General features: G+C 41.8%; 1 protein-coding gene and 1 non-coding gene across 3 annotated transcripts in view; both read left to right on the forward strand.

Moving 5' to 3' along the window:
- The first annotated feature begins 6,727 nt into the window (after positions 1–6,727).
- The window catches only part of GAREM1 (GRB2 associated regulator of MAPK1 subtype 1), a 236,750-nt gene continuing 220,495 nt past the window's right edge, over positions 6,728–22,982 (forward strand). Inside the window, exon 1 of one of the 2 annotated variants that reach the window (XM_069568936.1) lies at positions 6,728–7,322. In XM_069568936.1, coding sequence (XP_069425037.1) covers positions 7,202–7,322 — 121 coding nt within the window. In that variant the 5' untranslated portion in view covers positions 6,728–7,201. The remainder of the gene's footprint in view (positions 7,323–22,982) is intronic. The other variant, XM_069568937.1, reaches the window with a different exon arrangement.
- Positions 11,311–11,383, forward strand: TRNAW-CCA (transfer RNA tryptophan (anticodon CCA)). The gene has a single exon. It is a non-coding gene; the product is annotated as a tRNA-Trp (tRNA).

Genomic DNA, 22,982 nt, shown 5'->3' on the forward strand with positions numbered 1-22,982 from the left:
ATATTTTAAAATCCTTCCTTAAAGTACCCATATGGGATGTGCTTCTTTATGGCACTTTACTTTTCCATTTATACATTCTCTTGATAGACAGATAGGATAAGAAGTTTGATTAGTTTACCTGCATGTAGAGAACTTACTATGTGCCAGCTGCGGAGGATGCAAATATAGTAAAACAAGCTCTTCTGAGGGTGAAATCCTGGCAAAGGAAACTACAAACAAGGTAATAAACAGTAAACTAATAACACACTAACAATTTTAATATGTTGTAACTGATGGGTCCAGAGGCACATTTCCAGTTCAGTGACAAAATTGCAGAACTTGATTTCAGTAAATAAAATTTAAATTTTCAGATAAGTGAGAAGAACTGGGGGCCAATCTAATAGTAACCATTGTTGTTATGGAATCAGAGCCTTAAAAATCTTAAAAATGTCTAGACCTGATAAATGTTAATCGTTCATAATCCAGATGTGGTATCCTACTTAACAATAAGGAGGAGGAAATGGCAACCCAAGAACTCTAGTATTCTCGCCTGGAAAGTTCCACGGACAGAGGAGCCTCGTGGGCTATCATCCATGGGGTCTCAAAAAAGTTGGACATGACTTAGTGACTGAACATGCACACACTAAATGACACAGAGTAAGGACGACTTGGTTCAATTCAACACTAAATGAGCCCTTTCCATGTTCCAGGCATGGTAGCAAGACCTGGAGAAACAAAGGTGAATAAAAGACACTTTCAGTGACCATGGGTAATAATGGTCTAGTAGGAAAGCCAAACATAAAATCAGATGGTAAAGCACAGAGGAATTAGCACAATTAAAAGTGGAGTATTGCCAGGTATGACAGTGACAAGGGAAAGAGAGGGTCAGCTCTTTGAAGGAAACAGAATTTCATGGAAAAGAAAGGAAGAAAAGCATTCCAAGCCAAGAGGACCGCCTCTTCAAGGGCTTGTATTGGGTTGGCCGATAAGTTTGTTTGGGTTTTCCCATAAGTTGTAATGAAACATTTCGGCCAACCCAGTATTAGCATGGCATATTTGGGCAACTACAAGAAAGCACTGCTACTGTCTACTACTACCACCAGATTGTAAGGTATCAGCAGGTAGTCAGTCAAGATGAGGCTGGAGAGGACACCCAATCACATAAAGGAAGAATATTTTATACAGACAAAGGGCTTTACACTTTATTCCACTGACACTGAAGATAAAGACATTGTATAAGGTTTTAAGTGTAGAGTGACTTAAGTTAGGCGACAGTATGGACTTTAGTTGACAGGGAAAAGAGCTTAGAGACCCAGAAAACACCAGGGCTATGAACTTTAATATCACACTTGACTGCTAGCCTATTATGTGACCCAGAACATTCTGATATAAAGAAAACCAACATGTAATGTTTTTATCTCGTATAGCAGATAATGCAGAGAATTAACGAATTATGCACGTATAAAATGAAGCTTCACAGTTAGGAAGTCATGAAGCGCCCCTCATAGGAGTCATATAGTATCATATACCTGACTCACTTCTGAGCTTATCAGCATATCAGTCGTCATGGCCACTGCCTGGATTGGCTGGGTGACAGGACTGGCTTACTGTGGAATTAACCCCACAGACTCTAGCTTTAGGGACAGAGGTTCTACAGGCGGGAGCAGTCACCTGGGTTTTCCATTTGAGGACTGATGCTCTCTGCTACTTGCCAGATATAACTGTTCTTCCAAAATCGAATCACTCCCTCACAGCTCCGTTTGCCTCTCTAAACTTTGCCCCTTCAAAATCAGTACTTCAGGACTACCCTGGTGGTCCAGTGGTTAAGACTGAGTGCCCAAATGCACGGGGCCTGGGCTCACTCCCTGGTCAGGGAACTAGATCCCGCATGCTGAAACTAAAGATCCTGCATGCCACCACTAAGCTCCTGTATGCAGCGGTGAAGATCCCAAGGGCCGCAACTAAGACTTGGCACAGCCAAATAAATAAATAAATATAAATACGTTTTTAAAAAGTAGTCAGAAAGTTTTTTTCTTTTTAAAGAAAACAAAAGAAAAAACCCCAATACTTCTTTCAGCCCTTCCCATGTGTCAGTGCAGTGAAAGCCACTCAGTCGTGTTTGACTCTTTGTGACCCCATGGTGGACTTCTCCAGGCCAGAATACTGGAGTGGGTAGTCCCACTTCAGTATTCCTTTCTCCGGGGGATCTTCCCCACCCAGGGATTGAACCTGGGTCTCTCAGATTGCAGGCGGATTCTTTACCATCTGAGCCACCAGGGAAGCCCAAGAATACTGGAGTGGGTAGTCTAATCCCTTCTCCAGTGGATCTTCCTGACCCCGGAATCCAACTGGGGTATCCTGCTTTGCAGGTAGATTCTTTACCAGCTGAGCCACCAGGGAAGCCCTCCTATGCGTCAGGCCCTGTTCTGAATGCTCAACATATATTAAAGGATTACATTTTCATATCAACCCTATGAGATGAGAACTATTATTTTTATCTTAGTCTATTTGGGCTGTTATTACAGACTATCATAGACTAGGGGGTTTATAAACAACGGAAATTTATTTCTTACAATTCTGGAGGCTGGAAAGTCCAAGATCAAGGCATTGGTAGATTCTGAGTCTGATGAGAACCGTTTTCTTTCTTTTTTTAAAAAAAGCCTCTTGATGAAAGTGAAAGAGGAGAGTGAAAAAGTTGGCTTAAAGCTCAACATTCAGAAAACGAAGATCATGGCATGTGGTCCCATCACTTCATGGGAAATAGATGGGGAAACAGTGGAAACAGTGTCAGACTTTATTTTGGGGGGCTCCAAAATCACTGCAGATGGTGATTGCAGCCATGAAATTAAAAGACACTTACTCCTTGGAAGGAAAGTTCTGACCAACCTAGATAGCATATTCAAAAGGAGAGACATTACTTTGCCAACAAAGGTCCGTCTAGTCAAGGCTATGGTTTTTCCAGTGGTCATGTATGGATGTGAGTTGGACTGTGAAAAAAGCTGAGCACCGAAGAATTGATGCTTTTGAACTGTGGTGTTGGAGAAGACTCTTGAGAGTCCCTTGGACTGCAAGGAGATCCAACCAGTCCATTCTAATGGAGATCAGTCCCAGGTATTCTTTGGAAGGAATGATGCTAAAGCTGAAACTCCAGTACTTTGGCCACCTCATGCAAAGTTGACTCATTGGAAAAGACCCTGATGCTGGGAGGGATTGGGGGCAGGAGGAGAAGGGGACGACAGAGGATGAGATGGCTGGATGGCATCACTGACTCGATGGATGTGGGTTTGGGTGAACTCCGGGAGTTGGTGATGGACAGGGAGGCCTGGTGTGCAGCAATTCATGGGGTTGAAAAGAGTCGGAGAGACTGAACTGAACTGAAAATTTATTAATTTTTTTAATTGAAGGATAATTGCTTAGGGCCCGTTTTCTTGTTCATGATCTAATCATCTCCCCAAATCACCACCTGGGTATTAGGTTTCAACCTAAGAATTTGGGGAGAACACAAACATTCAGCCTATATCAATCATCCCCATTTTTTCAGAAGAGGAAACAACAAGTTGCCCAAGCTCCTGAATAGAAGCAGAGTCACTAATCAAAGCCATGCCATCTGGCATTGGAGTCAATATTTTTAATCACCATAAAATGCTGCCTTCCACAAATCTCAATTTAAAACGTATTTGGCAGGAATGAGGGACCAGTACATTGAATTTTGCTTTACAGAAAATTTTTCTTGGGGGTTTCTTTTTTGTAAACTGTAAAATCTTGTAAGTTTTGCCCCTGTACCCAGTTGTTACACTTTTATGTGAGTGGTTTGCACTGGCCCAACAATCTTAAGACAACATGTCTCCCCATATCATGTTTGGAAGTGCAGTCCAGTCAGACTGAAAGAGTACTCTTCTCAGTTGATTTTTTTCCACTACAGTTTAACCAAAACTCTCGTCTTACAAATAAAATCTTTCTGAAGCAGTTCTACCACAACTGGAGATTATATAAGATTTTAGAGCTCATTAAAATTTCTTTCCTTTAATACTCAAGGTTGAAATGAAAACTCTTCTGCAAGGTCAGCAATAAGAGCAAATCTAATGTAAGTTTTCTATTGATTAAAAAAAAAGTTGATTGCATTAATCTTTTTACTTTTTTATCTTGCCTTTAGGTCATAAGTTACCAGCGCTTTCATGGGAAAGAACTACTTTTCCCTATTCCCTGAAGCTTTTAAAGAGGATGTAATAGTAGAAAATTATTATTTTTTTAAATATACCATTTAAGGTTTAAGGATCTACTAACTGGCTGAAGGACCCCTGACCCTATCCATTCTTAAATGTTTCTTGAATCATTTTTGGAGCCTGAGCTTAATTTTCAGAAATGAGTAATTACTTAAATAGGAAAAAAATAGCTGGCATTTGATTGCTTTTCAGTTCAGTTCAGTTCAGTCATGTCCGACCCTTTGCAACCCCGTGGACTGCAGCATGCCAGACCTCCCTGTCCATCACCAACTCACAGAGTTTATTCAAACTCATGTCCACTGAGTCAGTGATGCCATCCAACCATCTCATCCTCTGTCATCCCCTTTTCCTCCCACCTTCAATCTTTCCCAGTATTAGGGTCTTTTCAAATGAGTCAGCTCTTTGCATCAGGTGGCCAAAGTATTGGAGTTTCAGCTTCAACATCAGTCCTTCCAATGAATATTCAGGACTGATTCCTTTAGGATTGATTGGTTGGATCTCCTTGTAGTCCAAGGGACTCTCAAGAGTCTTCTCCAATACCATACTTCAAAAGCCTCAGTTCTTCGGTGCTCAGCTTTCTTTATAGTCCAACTCTCACATCCATACATGACTACTGGAAAATTGGTTCCTTTTAATTTTTTAAAATTCTTCTTTCTGTGAGCAAAACTTCCAACTTTATGGACCTCTGATTCCGAGTGAAAATGTCAGTCTCTCAGTCGTTCGCCTCTTCACCACCCCCTGGACTGGAACCTGCCAGGCTCCTCTATTCGTGGAATTCTCCAGGCAAGAATACAGGAGTGGGTTGCCATTTCCTTCTCCAGGGAAGATTCCAACCCAGCGATCTGAACAGGGATCACCTGCATTGGATGCGGATTCTTTTCCGTCGGAATCACCAGGGATTTGGAGTAAAACAGACTAAAAACTGCCCCCCCACCTTTTTTCTCCCAAGACTTTTCTGAAAACTTCACATCAGTGACACAAAGCTGAAAACTTTCAGCAGAAGATTTTGTGAAAATCATCTTCAGTGCTTCCAAGGGGGAGGACAGGGAAAGTGTGAGAAGCATCTCCAGGGTTTTTCTGTAATTGTTATGGAGAGGTTTATTCATTGGCACAGACCTAAGCTAGCCATCTGAAAGGCAGTGGTTGTTTTCAAGTCCCCCTGGGTGGGTGAAGCAGGTGTTTGTTTTGTCTTCCATGTATTGTACACTGAATGTGTACTGAAAAATATAAAGAACTGATCTATGTAACCCTTTCACCTGGCCACCACTTGCCTCTGCTGGTGTGTGTGCTGTGTGCCAAGTAGCTTCAGTGGTGTCCCACTCTTGTGGACCTATGGACTGTAGCCTGCCAGGCTCCTCTGTCCATGGGGTTCTCCAGGCCAGAATACTGGAGTGGGTTGCCATTTTCTTCTCCAAGGGATCTTCCCAACCCAGGGATCGAACCCAGGCCTCTTATGACTCCTGCATTAGCAGGCAGGTTCTTTACTACTAGTGCCACCTGGGAAGCCATTATTTTCCTGGTGTAAAATAATCTTAAAAGAAAAAAAGTAGCACTTAAAAGTTAGGATGTGCTTAAAGAAACAGGAATCTTACAGCTACCTCTGAGCTCTGTCTGCAGGGAGTAGGCCACAGTCAATATTGGGGAAAACAGAGTGTTTATCACAGAAAGTGGACTGTGGGCTTGAATCCAGGCGTATCTATCTACAAGTGCTCAATCTTGCCAATTTACCAAATGTCTTGGTACGTATATCTAGAAAACGAGAATTAGTCCAACCCTGGGAGAGAAATGAGTGAGAAAAGCATGTGACAACAGCTGGTTCCCGTCGCCTCCCAGTAAATTGGCGTGTCTGTGGCTGTTGGTCTCAATCCCCGCCGTCTCCAGCAGCTTGTCGGTAGGTACAATGAAGGTGCCAACCCGACAGTCATCTTCCCTTGTGTGGATACTGATAATTCGTTACCTTTCTGTTTCTCGGTGATTAGGCCTTTTTCATTCCTCCTTGTAGCCAGTCTGGTGTAAAATAATCTTAAAACTTGAGTGTAGACTCAAGGGGGTAACTTCCAGCTGCTTTTCTGGAGAGTTTTAGGACTGTCGGGGCGGGGTGGCGGGAGGCACGCCAAGGGATGGATGCTTTTCCCAGCTGTGGCACTCTCAAGAGATGGGCACCACACAGATCTCTTGCGCCCTATAACAGCAACTCCAGCGCCACGGTGAGGGATGGACAGAAAGGGAGCTACATCTTCAGGACAAGTGAGATTCCCGAGCTCGCCGTGTTCCTCCGGGCAGGCCCCGGGAAAGCGAAGGAATGCGGGCGTGCGGCGGCGCCGGGCGAGGCTGCAAGGCGCCGGAGCGGTCGGACGGGGGAGCGAGAGCTAAAGCTTGCGGAGCGCGCCCAGACGCCCGCCGGATCCTGGAGCCGCCGCCTAGCCGAGCCCGCCCGGCTGCGGGGGGCGGGGGAGGCCGAGCGGGAGGCGGGGCGGGGCGGGGCGGGCGGCGCCGGGGAGGCGGGGGCGGGGTCTCTCCGAGCTGCGCAGGCGTTGCTCGCACCTTGTTGATTAGTCAGTGCTGGGAGCGCTGCTATGGCGTTTCTCAGACCCGCGGCTCCTCCTCACACGCTCCAGGCGGAGGGAAGGAGGGGTGAGAGGAGGAGGAGGCGAGCGGGCGGCCGCCGCAGCTGCAGACCCGGGGCCAGAGGAGGAGGCGGAGCGGGAGCCGCCGCAGCCACCCCGGCCGCCGCGGGGCTGCTGCCTGTCCTCTCCGGGCTTGAGGGCACGCGGGGCGCCCCAGCCATGCCCCGCAGCGGCAGCTGAGCCGGTCGCGGGCCCCCTCCGTCCCTCCCTCGCTCCCGGCTGCCGCAGCCGCCGCCGCGCCCCCGGGCTGCCCGCGGCCGGAGTGCCGGACGCCCCTCGCGCGTCCCAGCTCCGCGAGCGCGAGCAGCGGCGGCCGCCGAGGCGCGGGGTGGTGCCGGCGGCGGGAGCGCGGGGCCGGAGGAGGCGGGGAAGATGGACCCGGCGCCCTCGCTGGGCTGCAGCCTCAAGGATGTGAAGTGGAGCTCGGTGGCCGTTCCGCTCGACCTGCTGGTCAGCACTTACCGACTGCCCCAGATCGCGCGGCTGGACAGCGGTGAGTCCCCGCCCGCGAACCGCAGTCTTGGCTGGGCTGTGCGCGCCTGAGCCGGGGAGGGTGGGACCCTGGGGGGAGTGGGGTGCCCGCCCCCCAGGCGTTGGACTTGGCCCGCGCAGATGCCGCAGCCCTAGCGCGTCGCTCTCAACTCCCCCCAGCAGCAGCTAGAGATGTGAAAATCAAAGCCCTTGCAGGATAATTAAAAAGGACGCCAAAAAAAAAAAAAATCAACATTAGGGAAACCTCTGCAGATAGTAATCTTGGAGGCGAGCTGTCCCTCCCTACCCGCCTGCAAGAATTACTCAACCTGAGAAACCCTGAAGAGTTAGCTTAGGTAACTTTCTCACAAAATAATTGTGCTTTGGGTGGCATCTTTATTTTGGCAACTCTCCCCCGCCCCTCCCCAAGAAGGAGCGGATTTTAGGGGGAAAGGTCCTGGATGACCAATGAAAGAGATCACATTTCTCAGAGACCTTTTATTACAGCTTGTCTGTTTTGTTTAAGTCAACTGAAAGTAATTTAGAGCTGTGTGTAGCAAATGTTTTTAGTAGAGGTGATGGTATGCTTAAGGTTAATTATTAGCTTAGCGCATTTCCAGTCTGGAAAAAAAACTGAAGTCCGGAAAACCTGTATTGACCTGGAACCTGAGCTCAAAACTAAGACATGCTTGTGTTTCCTGAAATTGACAACCAGAGACTAACCCCACGTTTCCCAGCTGTTTGTTCTGCAGGTTGACATCTGCAAACAGGTAGATAGATGTGCATACTGTCAAGATACTTTTCGGTTTGAGAGCTGTGACAGACAAGGTGGCAGTTTAGGTGTGTTTTTCCTTTTGTGTTTTCGTAATAACTTCTGTTGATTTTGGCTTCATGCGGTTTCAGACTGTTTGCAGAAACAAGCTGGCCTCTGCTATGGGGCTGCTTGAAGCACCTGGGCCCAGGCCGGCAGGCAAGTTGATAAAGCTGAGCTCACGCCAAATCAGCACTGAGCAGAAAGGTGTCATTTCTGCTCAAAGGACTTGGGTTGCTCCTTTTTCTCTGGAGTCCAGGCATGTGTAACATGAGACGTTATAAGCATCTAAAGGCATTTTTGTTCCCTTTCTTCTGAGGAGTTAGATTAGACGTTTGAAGTACTGCTGTGAAAAATAAACGCAGGAGAGTTCAAGATCACTGTAAAACAGTCTCGCCGTGCTTACTAGCTTTGTTTAATTGGTGGTGGTAGTCGTGGGCATTGGGAATAAGCTAGGAGTTCTGAAACTAGTGATGAAGGGCAGGTGAGTTCAGGGATGGTCAGGTGGTATGTTTTGAGGCATTTCTGCTTAGAGTAGGAGTGCTTTAAATATGTGTCTGCAGGTCTGAATCAGAGAGAGTGTGTGTACTCTGAGTTTCATTTATTCTTACATTGTGTGACATTGTGTATACTGAAAGGTTATAGGATTCCTCACTTTTTCCTCTCTCTCATCTCTGCTCACTTCACCAAAACTTAATAGCTAGATGGTGTAAAAGTCACCCAAAAGTTTCATTAAACAAAATTTTAAGAGGCTGAATGTCAGTTGCAGACATAACTTTCAGCTTTACAATCCACTTTCTTCTCTCCCCGCCATTCATAAAAAGGATCTGAATCAGCAGTGTACTCATCCCACACTTCTTTTTCAAATTAGGACGTGGGTAGCAAGTCTTAACAGTGTGTCCTTTCAAGCTGTGGAATGGATGTTGATCATTATGTGTAATTCCAATTCCGTATTGTAAAGTTTCTCTTATTACTGCTTGAGGATCACAGTGGCCATGTACAAATTTGGAATCATAGCCAAATACTGCTTTATACTTTGGTCCTTTCACTTAGTCTCATCTTATTTAAAAAAAAAAAACAACTTTTTTTAAGCTACATGCTGTTTCATGGGATGATGGCTGTACCATATATCGAGTCCCCTGCAGTGGACACCAAAGCTGCTTCATTTTATGAATTTTAAGTTGTGATGTAATGAATACTCTTATACATAAATCTATTTGTTTGGGTTAGGATATATTCCTCCCCTGCTGAATAAACACGTAAATCCTTTTTAAGTCCTTGTTACACATTGCCAAATTGCTTCAGAGACTAAAGGTTGTACTCATGCTCAAGGGAGAATCATGGGAGTAGCAGCTTCCCTACAACCTTAAAATAATAAGTATTTTACAAACAACTAGAACCAATAAAATTTGCTAATTTGAAGGGCGGAAAGTGTTAGATTACCAATTAAATTTGGATAGACTTTAAAAGAGTTGGTCATAGATTCCATGTTTATTTTTTAAATGTGTCACAGCAGTGCACAGAACACATTAAGGACATGCCGCCATGCTGTATGTGAAATTTGTGCAGCCCTCATCCCTGTGTATGTCCTTTTGCCAGCTTTAGTGCTGCAGGTACATTTTACACACACACACACACACACACACACACACACACACACACACACACACACACACACACACGCACCCTATACTTAGACATGAAAGGTAGTCATTTTCCAAATCACTTGTTTTCAGAGAGGTTAGAAAGGAATGGAAAAACATGGCAGTAGTTGACATTACGCCAAGAGGAAACTATTGGCTGATTTTAAGCAATCATTAAAAAAAAAATCAAACATCTAATTTCAGAACTGTTGATTATTGGATGCCTACTATGTGCTGGTCTGTTTCTAAGTGCTTGATATATCTTGTCTCAAATCCTTAGCACCCCATTTTAAGGACTTTGGGAACCTGAGGTTTGGAGAAATTGAGCAACATACCTAGTAAATGATGGATTGTGATTTTTAGCCGACTTTCCAACTCTGAAGACAGACCTTTTATCTTAAACTGTACTACCTCCTTATACTAAACAGGAGTAGATTTAGAGTAGGTCTAACGTCTGCTCTAAAGAGCCCCACTGTCTCTCTTGAGAGCTGGAGGACCGGAAAGTCAATATTTTTAGAACAGAGTAGACATCGAATTAAGTGCTGGCCTCATCCATCATATTTAGACGATTTTCTGCTTCCCAAAGGAGTGGCTGAAAAGCGGTAAGGGGCAGAGAAGAAAGTAAAGAATCAGAGAAAGAAGGCAAAAAGTAGAGTCTGAGGGTCTAGGATATGTAGACATGCCTGTTGAGAGCACTCTTTAGGGCGTTTGCCATACTTAACATACTAACTACACAGTAATAGCTTTCCAGTTCTTTGCCTCCTGCATGTCACTCATGAATTGCCAGACACAGTCACTATTCCACCCCCAGTGGTGAAATTTGTCATTATTTAAGATAAATACAAAATTAGTGAGTCTTTTTTGCCTGGGAAATCCCATGGACAGAGGAGCCTGGCGGGCTATAGTCTGTGGGATCACTAGAGTCGGACACGGCTTAGCGACTAAACCACCACCACCACCACAGTGTGGCCTCATGAGTCTGGAGACCAAAAGAAAAGTACTCTAGAGGTTCTCCTTAAGAAACACATCTCTTCAGCCAGAATCTAACCCCATTCTGCAACACAGTTAAAATCAGATATTTAACCTCATCATCAGTCTTGGAAACTGTTGGCTGTAGAACCAGGTTCAACAAATGTTTTTATGACCGACAGGGTGGAGAGAATACTGATCCTCACCCATCATCAGCCCATCCACACTTAGGGGTAGGTAGGTGGGGAAATTGTTCTTTTTCCTCTGTCTCTTCAGTATTTTTTCTTGGAAGTGCTCTGAAGAGTTGTTCTTCAGCCGTGCTCTTTCAACTTTTTTGCTCTTACAGCGCCTGAAAGATTCTGTAAAAGCCTGTACTCTAAACACATTTCTAAATTAATTGCTAAAACTTTTCATCTTAAATAGTTTAATAGTTTTATATAGTTGTACAGTTTAAATAGTTGTAGAGGGTATCTTTCATCATACTGTCAACACTGACTTTTCAAGTTATTGCGTTGTTTAAAAAACTCTAGTAGAATCTATTTTTGATTCCCTCATAACTTCTCTTATAGCTCAGTTGGTAATGGGCTTCCCTGGTGGCTCAGAGGTTAAAGCATCCGCCTCCAATGCGGGAGACCTGGGTTCGATCCCCGTGTCGGGGAGATCCCCTGGAGAAGGAAATGGTAACCCACTCCAGTATTCTTGCCTGGAGAATCCCATGGACAGAGGAGCCTGGCAGGCTACAGTCCACGGGATCGCAAAGAGTCAGACACGACTGAGTGACTTCACTTCACTTCAGTTGGTAAAGAATCCGCCTGTAATGCGGGAGACCCTGATTCAATTCCTGGGTCGGGGAGATCTCCTGCAGAAGGCATAGGCTACCCACTTCAGTGTTCTTGGGCTTCCCTTGTGGCTCAGCTGGTAAAGAAAGTGAAGTCACTCAGTCGTGTTTGACTCTTTGCGACCCAATGGACTGTAGCCTACCAGGCTCCTCCTTCCATGGGATTTTCCAGGCAAGAGTACCAGAGTGGGTTGCCATTTCCTTTTCCAGGGGATCTTCCCAATCCCAGGATCAAATCCGGGTCTCACGCAATGCAGGCAAACGCTTTACCCTCTGAGCCACCAAATCCATCTGCAATGCGGGAGACCTGAGTTCAATCTCTGGGTTGGGAAGATCTCCTGGGGAAGAGAAAGGCTATCCACTCCAGTATTCTGGCCTGGAGAATTTGGGTTGCAAAGAGTTGGACACGACTGAGTAACTTTCACTTCACTTCATATTTGATTCTCAACGTTATTCATTTTTGAAATTCATGAATAAGTTCTTAACAGTTAAAATTTTTACGTCTTTCCTTTTTTCTCCTTAAATTCATATTTCCATTTCCTTTCTCCTACAGAATTTTACTCCAATGGAATATAGTGGTTTTTTTTTCTGTTAGAAGGAAGGGTTTATTACTTGTAGTAAATAAAGAGAACACCAGAGATCTTTCCCAAAGCAGTGTCTTATTGATCACTGCCTTACTTTCTGTACCAAAAAAAAAAAAGAATATAAATCAAAAACTAGTATTTCGTATTTCATTTGGCCACAGGCCCTTTTTATTTAAATATTTCAGGTTGTTTAAAACAAAGAAGTGGAAATTACCCGTGTTAGGAAAGGAGATACTCAAATGGTGGAGACTTGCACTCCTCAGCAGGGATCAGCATTTTCATTTGTTCTTTTGTTAGTCGCCCTGGGATCTTTACACCCTGGGGTAATGCAGATTAGAAAGATCTGGTGAAAGTTGATGCAGAGGAACTGCTTTTGTAAAGTGGGAGAAGGACCTTTGGGAGGGGGAGGTAATGAAGGACAGCTGCCATTCATCCTGGGAGGGATGTTCTTCCATCACAGTTATAGTTTCAGGCAGATCAGTTTTTAGACAGGAGAATATTTGAAAGTTGGGTACTTGGAAATTGACTCACTTCCCTGATGACTCAGACGGTGAAGAATCCACATGTAATGAAGAAGACCACTGGGTTCGATCTCTGGGTTGGGAAGATCCCCTGGAGAAGGGTATGGCAACCCACTCCAGTATACTTGCCTGGAGAATCCCATGGACAGAGGAGCCTGGTGGGCTATAGTCCATGGGGTTGCAAAGAGTTAGACATAACTGAGCGACTAAGCACAGCACATAGTTGTGATGATGAACCCCTTGGGAAGTGTTGGCTTTGCTTCAGACACATACCCTAGTTCAAAGAATGCTTGTCTACAGCAGGAAAAATGAGTGTATGGTCCTGCTTGCTGAAAGAAAGAAGACCAAGGCTGCATGAACTGCCAGGGAGAGAGAAATAAAGATGGTAGGTGTTGGAGGCAGCTGCATTGGGTGGATAGCTGCAGTTTCTCTCTCCTCGCTGTGGAAGAAGCAGAGTTGATTCCAAGCCCCAGGTGTGTGGCATGCTGGGGGCTTTGGTATTTGCTTTCTGCTGAGCTTTCTGTTTTATTGACTATGCCAAAGCCTTTGGCTGTGTGGATCACAATAAACTGTGGAAAATTCTGGAAGAGATGGGAATACCAGACCACCTAACCTGCCTCTTGAGAAATCTGTATGCAGGTCAGGAAGCAACAGTTAGAATTGGACATGGAACAACAGACTGGTTCCAAATAGGAAAGGAGTACATCAAGGCTGTATATTGTCACCCTGCTTATTTCACTTCCATGCAGAGTACATCATGAGAAATGCTGGACTGGAGGAAACACAAGCTGTAATCAAGATTGCCAGGAGAATTATCAATAACCTCAGATATGCAGATGATACCACCCTTATGGCAGAAAGTGAAGAGGAGCTAAAAAGCCTCTTGATGAAAGTGAAAGAGGAGAGCGAAAAAGTTGGCTTAAAGCTCAACATTCAGAAAACGAAGATCATGGCATCTGGTCCCATCACTTCATGGGAAATAGATGGGGAAACAATGGAAACAGTGTCAGACTTTATTTTGGGGGCTCCGCAATCACTGCAGATGGTGACTGCAGCCATGAAATTAAAAGACGCTTATTCCTTGGAAGAAAAGTTCTGACCAACCTAGACAGTATATTCAAAAGCAGAGATATTACTTTGCCGACTAAGATCCGTCTAGTCAAGGCTATGGTTTTTCCTGTGGTCATGTATGGATGTGAGAGTTGGACTGTGAAGAAAGCTGAGCACCGAAGAATTGATGTTTTTGAACTGTGGTGTTGGAGAAGACTGTTGAGAGTCCCTTGGACTGCAAGGAGATCCAACCAGTCCATTCTGAAGGAGATCAGCCCTGGGATTTCTTTGGAAGGAATGATGCTAAAGCTGAAATTCCAGTACTTTGGCCACCTCATGCAAAGAGTTGACTCATTGGAAAAGACTCTGATGCTGGTTTGGATTGGGGGCAGGAGGAGAAGGGGACGACAGAGGATGAGATGGCTGGATGGCATCACTGACTCGATGGACGTGAGTCTGAGTGAACTCGGGGAGATGATGATGGACCCGGAGGCCTGGCGTGCTGCGATTCACAGGGTCGCAAAGAGTCGGACACGACTGAACAACTGAAATGAACTGAGCTCCTTTTCTTAACTCTACCGTTCAAGTGCCTGGAGGGCTGATGGAGCAGAAACTACTGTGGCCACTCAGATGGCTGTGAGGCTCCACGCGGCTGTTTGAAAGTGTCACAGGTGTTTCTAGATTCAAGTGTTTATCTTTGAAATTTTTAGTGGGCACTCATCAATGCTTTTATTGGATTGGAGATGATTTTCTGAGGATCTGTAGTTGAATAACTGTTAGCAGGAAAGAAGTGCCTAGTATCTTATACACAAGGTAGGTTTTGAAGAAAGTCTCTTGAATATTCTTTTATATACTGTCATTTTCCTCTAGTTATCATGTATTTGAGTTGGCCATGCATAACAGGATCTTGTGTAGGACAAGTGGATGGTTATCAACATTTAGACTCGTAAGATGAGATTTGGACGTGGCTCCTTATTTTAAACGCTCTTGCTTTTCAAACAAGATGTCAATTTTGAAAGTCTTAAGGGAGTATCCACGTGACGAGAAAAAAAGAATCTTGAGATGCTCAGTTCATCTGTAAAAGGAAACCTGGTTTAATCATTGTGATTGACTGTATCATAGTTTAAAGAAAGTATTTTAGTCTCTTTACCTCATTTGGCTTCCTTATTGAAATAGCAAGTTTTAGTCGACCAGCTTGTAAACTCATTTATTTTTGTCTGAGATTCCTGAGGTATCTGTCTTTTCACTAACAAAGCTGCAGTTCTAGGAAGACTCAAACTTCTTGTCTTTAGCAGGACTATCAATCTTAAGAAAACCAGCCATTATATGCAACTTGAAAAATAACTCTTTATGTATTATTTTGTCATACTTGATAAAATATAAAATGCTTGCTGAAATATTTTTTAAATCTCATGGGATTAATTCTTCTTTAGATGACATTTCCACATGAAGTTGTTTCCCCATATCTCAAACCTCCACCCCTATTCCCAGTTTCATAAAAACATTTACCCAAATTTCATTAAAAGTATAAAAAAATTAATAAATTATCATGATTTCCCAGCTCCTAGCACGCTTCCTGGTATGTAGGAGGCATTCAGTAAGAATTGAATAAATGAATGAATAAATCTCAGTGTTAAAATTTTTAAGGCTCAAAATAGATTACTAAAGCTGTCTATGGCCTCTGCAAGTCTGGCAGAATTTCACTTTTGTTTCGGTTGAGACACACAAACTAAGGTGATAGGTCCTACAATTAGCAGTAGGAAAAGTAGAGACTGGTAAGATCATGATGAAATAATGATCCTTAGGTTCATTAGTTATCCATCTTTAAATTATTTCTAGCAATTAAAGCTCATTTTTTAAAGGCCTTTTTTTTTCTTTTTGTTTCTTACTAGTTCTTTCATTCTGAAATTCAGATGCCTTCTTCACATATTACATGTAGTATGTCATTGAATTTTTAGCCTTGTATCACCTAGAATGCCATACATCTTTGGAGCTAGTCAACTCTTATGATAAGCAAGAACCCGATTGGATAGCCAGCTCACCATTTAACTATCCATTGGTTCATCTTCTCAGAGCATCAGAAGCTCTTAGAAGTTTTACTTCTAAGCAAAGCAAGCCGCTTGGTTTAAGTAGTGTTGCAAAACTACTACTGCTAATTTGGTACAGTTGTTGTCTTCCTAGAATAGCCCCAAGATTGACTTGAAACCATAGTCTCTTAATCCCAGACAGTGAGTTTCCTTTTATGCCATTGCAAGAGTATTACATAGTGGTAGGAGGAGGAGGAAAACCCAGTTTTTCCTGAGCCCTTTTCTAGCCCTGTAGATGAATTACTTTATAAGGCAAGTCATTTTAATCGATTCTGCTAATTTTTAAACCTACTTTGAAATAAATATTTAAATACCACTTGAGCTTTGATGGCTTAATGGTTGTTTAATGAATATCAAGTTATTGAATTTAAAATGCAATGTGAAGTCTTATAGTTATGAAGTTGTTATTTAGGTTAATATTTAACACATACAGTAAGTTATGATTAGATCTGATTATAGCTTAGGGAGGAATAGAATTGTGAGTAGTGCTTATGTGTGTATCCTTGTGAAGATTTTTGAGTAATAGGCTGTGTTCTGTTGTTTTTTTCCATTCAGTAAAGAAAAATTTCCTTGGTCAGTTTTGTTTTTTTTTTTCCCAAGGTGATAATTTTCTCAGTAATAGATGTTAAGATGTTAGAAATGAAACTTTGCCCTTGATAATTAGTTCAAATTGACAGTATTTTCCTCCTAGCAGGAAACTAGATTCAAATATCTAAAAGTAACTGGAAAAGGGTAAATATTTACTTTGCTATTTTTAAACGTATCTGTTATCTTGTAGGTAATTAGGAAGCACTGGTTGTAAGAGACTTTGTCATCCATTCAAAAAAAGGTTAATGAAATGCCAGAGGAAATTCACTTGAATAACTCCAGGACATTCATCCATGCAGATGCCTCTCTCTTCCTTGAGTGGGCAAGTAAGGGATGGCTAGAATCAAAGACCTAATATGTATTTCATTGTCATTCCTGATCCTCCATAGTTTATCTTATGAAATCTTCACTTTGTTTCAGGTTAACATATAAAGTAATGAGGAATCCATTTTTACCTTGAATCACTGACTCACAAAATCAATGACATACCACATCCAAGTTAAAAACGACTTAATTAGTTATGCCTAAAAGAGAGAGAGAGAGAGAGCTCATGAAGGTTCAGATTACTTAAAAATAACATAAAGCTTTATTAAGATATTTTACTTTTATTTTTTCCTGTTTATTTTGGTCCACTCTTTGGTCCATTAAGAGGAAGGGAGCCACGGAGAGTAGACAGGATCAAGAGAAAAATTTTCAGAAGCTTATCATGGCCAGGTACATCACTTTAGGTTAATTTTAACTGTATGTAACAGGACCAAAAAATAATAATAATAATAATAGCAATAATGGCTTATCCAACATGGAGATTTCTTTCTTTTTCAAATAACAAGAGTCTGAAGAAACATGGCCCAGAATGACAGGGGCAGAATGACAAGAACCTAGGCTTCTCATGGCTTTCTGCTCTGTCATCCTCAGCAGGCCGTTTTCACTTCGTGGTTCTCAGTGGCTGCTGGAGCTCTAGCCATCATGTCTGCATCCCAGATAGAAGGAAGGGCCCAAGGGTATGTCTCACCATCGATCCTGCACTGCCTTGCACTCACATCTCATTGGTCAGGACTTACACACTCCTATGTGGACAGGAAGGCGAATGGAATCTTAATTGGGCACAGTGCAGGAAAGGGGGTCATTGAATATTGGGAGTTACCCATCAGCCTCTGCCTTTTAAGTTTTTGCCTTGATGCCTTTCCTTTTCTTTCTTTTTTTTCTTCCTTCTACCCAGAACTTACTAAAACAGTCATGCCTTGGGCCCCAATTCCTAGACATTTCGTTGTTTGGGTTCTTCTGCGGTTAAGAGAGTAGGAACTTCTTGCCCCAACTTTTCTCTCTTCATCCTTGAGCTGAAACCTTAAAAGCGGCTCTTTATTAGAGGTGGAAGTACTTTTTCAGTAAGCATGAAAAGTTGTATACTCTTAAGACGTTGTTAGAAGGCACTCTTGCATTCTTTTTTAGTTTGCCTGCTTTTCAGATTTTGCCCTTGACCTGATGCACACAATGGGGATAGTTGTCCAAGTTTTAAAACTATTTCTTTTGCCAGAGAGGCTTAGTGGTTGTTTTTTTCTTTTTTAAAAACATACTTACTATACCCCACCATCACCCCCAATATCATTATTATAGAGAGTTTTACTATAGGGAAACATAGACAGAAAATGACAGAAGTGAATATCAATGTTAATTCTAGAGGTTATATAATTGTTATGTAACCATTATTAACATTTTCCTATTATGCAGGCATGCCACGTACATGGAGAATGTATATAAAGTGAAACTAAACTGTATATGTGCTTGGTTGCTAAGTCATGTCTGACCCTTTGCAACCCCATGGATTGTATAGCCTGTCAGGCTCCTCTGTCCATGGAATTTCCCAGCAAGAATACTCGAGTGGGTTGCTATTTCATCCTCCAGGGGATCTTCCTGACCCAGGAATGGAACTTGAGTCTCCTGCGACTCTTGCCTTGGTGGGAGGATTGTTTACCACTGAGCCACCCAGGAAGCCCTAAACTGTATATGAAAGCGAAAGTGTTATTCCTTCAGTCATGTCCGATTCTTTGTGACCCTATGAATTGTAGCCTTCCTGGTTCCTCTGTCCACGGGATTCTCCAGGCCAGAATACTGGAGTGGGTTGCCATTCCCTTCTCCAGGGGATCTTCCCATCCCAGGGAGCAAACCTGGGTCCCCTGCATTGCAGGCAGATTCTTTACTGTCTGAGCCACCAGGGAAGCCCAAACTGTATATAAAACTTAAAATTTTACATTATATCATGAGCATTTTCTTTCATTATTAATCTTCTTTGAAAATAAAATTGTCATGACTGAATGCAATTCTGTTGTTATCAATTAACCATTATTTATTTGACCATTTTCTACTTACTAGACATTTAGTTTTGAATGTCATTTTATTTGAGGCTATCTTTATACTTAAATTTGTCTGTTTTACACATCGTTCATTATTTGAGGTTCCTGGAAGTGGGATTAAAAATTTTCTGTCTTTTTTCTTTTCTTTTTTTAGGTTGCTGATGTGTTTTGCTAATTGTAGCCAGGAAAGGTTGCACCATTAGCAGTTAATGAACATCAGTCTACATCACTGAACATCAGAGTTTTTTTTCAGTCTTTGCTAATGTAGATGATCTAAAAATTGGTACTTTTTCTAATTTGCATCACTTTGAAGGCTACTAGAATAAACTCAATGATTGCTTCATATTGTGAATTTTATAAGTTATTTGTTCAGTTGTTTTTGGTAGAGTTTTTTTTTTTTCCTCCAAAGCTCCTGAATAAAAATGAAATCCTAGTGTCCTTTGTTCTTTTTTTTTTTTTTTTGGTAGGATGTTTATAATAATCCCTAGGCTTCATGGGGGTTTAATCACTTTATAAACTTCTGTTCCATTTTTCTCTGGTTAACGTTCATAAATAGGCATTACCTGTTTCTGAAATTGAATAATTAGGGTTAATTTACTTCTCTTCATCAAGTTGGATATTGGATTTAAATGTTATGTTCCGTATTGCATTGTGGTCAGTCAATAATCTCATGAAAATCTTGGTAAAAACCATATTGTGTGTTAGCAATTACAATTGTACACTATTTAAGTTCAAGTCATGGATAGTTCCTCATTGGTACGTCACTGTTGGCAAATTCCTGTGCATTGCCTAAAACTAAGCTGACAGACTAAGTTCACCACTGTTTGATTTTAAAGACTAAGAATGAATGGACATGTGTATGAAAATGTCATTATTTTTGTGTGTAATCTATAATGAACCCTGAAGTGCTGCATTTAGGGCAGTTAGAGTTTCTGTTCGATTTCCTAGTCTCTCTTTTTGTAAGAGTTAGGTTTCAGCAACTTGAGAGTCTGTTGAAGCTTAGAATCTTGAGTATGAATGCAGGAGAATAAAAGCTAGAGATTCACAGATAACTTCAAGACCAGGAGGGAGGCAAATGTGATAGTTTGAATGTCATTTCATTTCCTCTGCTGCATATCTGTGCAAGTGTCGACGTCAGTGTAATGGTTAAGAAGGGAGCCAGAGATAAGAGGAGGCAAGCTGGGTTTAATTCTCTCTGTGTATAGGCAGTGATTGATGGGGGAATCAAAAATATTTTCTGTTGCCAGCTTGACACCTGAGAACTCTATAAATAGTTGCCTTTATCAGAAGGTTGAGGTGGCAGTTGCTGAAAGCACAGTATAAGATGACTTTAAGAGAATCTTTTAGCATCAGAGAAGAAGCCTCAAGCCAACTTCACAGAGGATCAGGGAATTCTGAAATTGTTCTTGCCCTCCCTCCAGTCTGCTCTCTTCTTGACTCAGTTGGGAAGATGTCAATCTGAGCAGGTTGTTCACAGTTTGAGTACAATCGATGTCAGAGGAGTTTCATGCTAGTAAATGAAGACTAGACAAGGAAGGAAGAAGAGAAATATATGAACTAAGTTATAAACATCATTTACAGTCTATCTAATTTTTTAAATTGTCACAATGAAATAGAATTTCATTTCTCCCAATTATAAACATCGTGTATTCAATATTAAGAATTTGAATACATGGAAATATGTTAAAACTTGAGGTTATCTGAGGTCCCACCACCCTGAGATAACCGTGATTGTCCTTTCATGCATCCCCTATTCTCCTCTCTCCCACACTCTTATAATTTCAGAGAAATGAGGAATTTTAGCTACCACTTTTTTTTTCTCCCTTCATGTCAACCCTCATGCCTCCAATCCAATCCTGTCTACCCACACAATCCACTTTAATAATCCAAGAGTTTGCTTCATATTTCCTCCCTACTCATATAATCCTGCATTGACATTAGATATGTAGTCCACCCTTAGTATCTTTGGGAAATTGATTCCAGAACTCCTACAGTTACCAAAATCCACCGATGCTGAAGTCTGTATAGTAAACTGGCCATAGTATCCATGGGTTCTATACCCACAGATCCAACCAACCTTGATACAAAGACATATACTGAAATAGGAGTCTGTCCTTGCTTTGTGAAAATGAAATTGTATTACATCTATTAATACTTCTTTATTTTTACATACTTCTTGGCTTCTTGTTTATGTCACTCTTGAGAATCTTTCTCAACCATCTGGTATAAAATAAATTCATTCCTTTTTAACAGCTGCATAATATTCCATGGTGCAGATCTACTCATTCTTCTGTTGATTGATGTCCAACTTATTTCTAGTTATTGGCCTCTGTTAATTATACTTCACTAAACCTCCATGGATGTAATGTCACGCATTTGTTCATTATTTCTATAAAATTCTGTGGTTTCTATCACATACCTTTTACTTGTCCCCTGAAACATCTTTGATGACTTTGTTTTCCTGATTCTCTTAATCTCACATGCACGGATGAAAATTAAATCTTTTTAGAAGAAACAATTTAGGGAAAGTAGGTGTTCTATCCCAGTGCATGCATGGTAAGTCACTTCAGTTGTGTCTGACTCTTTGTGACCTCATGGACTGTAATGAGGCCCTCCAGGCTCTTCTGTCCATGGGATTTCCCAGGCAAGAATACTGGAGTGGGTTGCCATTTCCTCCTCCAGGGGTCTTGCTGACCCAGGGATCAAACCTGCATCTCCTGCATTGCCAGGTGGATTCTTTATCACTGAGCCACCTGGGAATCCTCTGTCCCAATATCAAAACCCAATTCGCATAAGTGGAACTGATTTAATAGAAATTGCTGAAATGCTGTCTGAAAAAACAATACTCATTTCCATTATTGATGTATGAGAATACCATCTCTCCAAATCTGTGACAACCATTAGATACGAAGTATACAAGCAGTATTTTCCAGCCTAATGGATACAAAATAAGATCTTTGCTATGTTAAGTTGCAATTCTCTGACCATTAGTGATTTGTGTGCCCTTTTTATGTATCTGTTTATCACTTAGAGGTACTCTTCTGCAAATTGAAATAATTTTTACTGGTTTTTCTGTTGTATATTTATTCCTGGCGATTTCTAGATGCCATTTGTGTATTATAGAGATATATTTTATTTACATTTACTGAATATGTTGACTTTGTTTATATTATATATATCCCTTCAAGAGCTTAAATTTTTTATTTAGACAAGTCTCTTTTTCCTGTGTTTTCACTCTTGGCTGAGAAAGTGACTCCTGGATTGTATATGCATTTTCTTAGATATTCTAGGAAGATTTTTTAATTTTAAGTCTTTAGTCTGTCTGGAATTAATTTTTGCATATGACATAAGATTTTTATTTTCTTCCAGACTGTTGTTGTGCCAGTCCATTTATTCAGAAGTAGGCCTACTAAATTGAACTATCTTTGTCAAATTTGTTCTGTTCTTTAACAGTAGAAAATCCACACTTCACCCATACTTGTCTTTCAGGGATTGCCTTGGGATGTGATGTGAAAGCATATATGGTTACCGAAATCTGAAAACAATCCCTTTATTCCCCAAAGAAAGGAGTTTGGCTAGATCTGCCTCTAACCTTGCTTTACTCTTCCTTTCCAATAGCTGTGGGAGGCCTGAGATTTGTTTTTCTAAAGAAAATTTTAATTCATTTGAAAGTCAGTGCTACCCTGGTGAGTCTGGGAAATGATAGTAACTTGTTAAATGCCTTCTGAAAGCACAGACCAGATGCTTTGGCAATAAGTTTTCTCCAGGGAAGGATTTGTTTTAAAATACTTTACTAAGCTGGTGTGTGTGTGTGTGTGTGTGTGTGTGTGTGTGTGTGTGTGTATTGATTTACCTCATTATTTTGGAGATGAGGAGCATACTTCACACACTATTCTTAATGTGTATGTGTGTTTCTTGCTTAAAAATCCCATATTGACTCACATCTGTTCATTTATAAAGGCTTAAATTTCTCTTATGTTCCGTACCTCCCCACAAATTGTGGATGGCGTTGTCTTCCTCATTCCTCTTGATTTCATGTGCAAGGAGCAAAATTAAATCTTTGTAGGAAAAACACGGGGAAATGTGGATGTGATATCTCAATGTCCCAAACTGCATGAAAAAATGAGAAAAAAGTGCAAGAGGAGAATTCATAGAGATCATGCTTTGAGACTTTTTCTACTGTATGTTGTGACCTTTGTGCAAATTTACAGCAAAATCTCAATCCTGCGTTCCAGAAAGT

This window comes from Ovis canadensis, chromosome 23, assembly GCF_042477335.2.
Source record: "Ovis canadensis isolate MfBH-ARS-UI-01 breed Bighorn chromosome 23, ARS-UI_OviCan_v2, whole genome shotgun sequence".
Taxonomy (NCBI): Eukaryota; Metazoa; Chordata; class Mammalia; order Artiodactyla; family Bovidae; genus Ovis; species Ovis canadensis.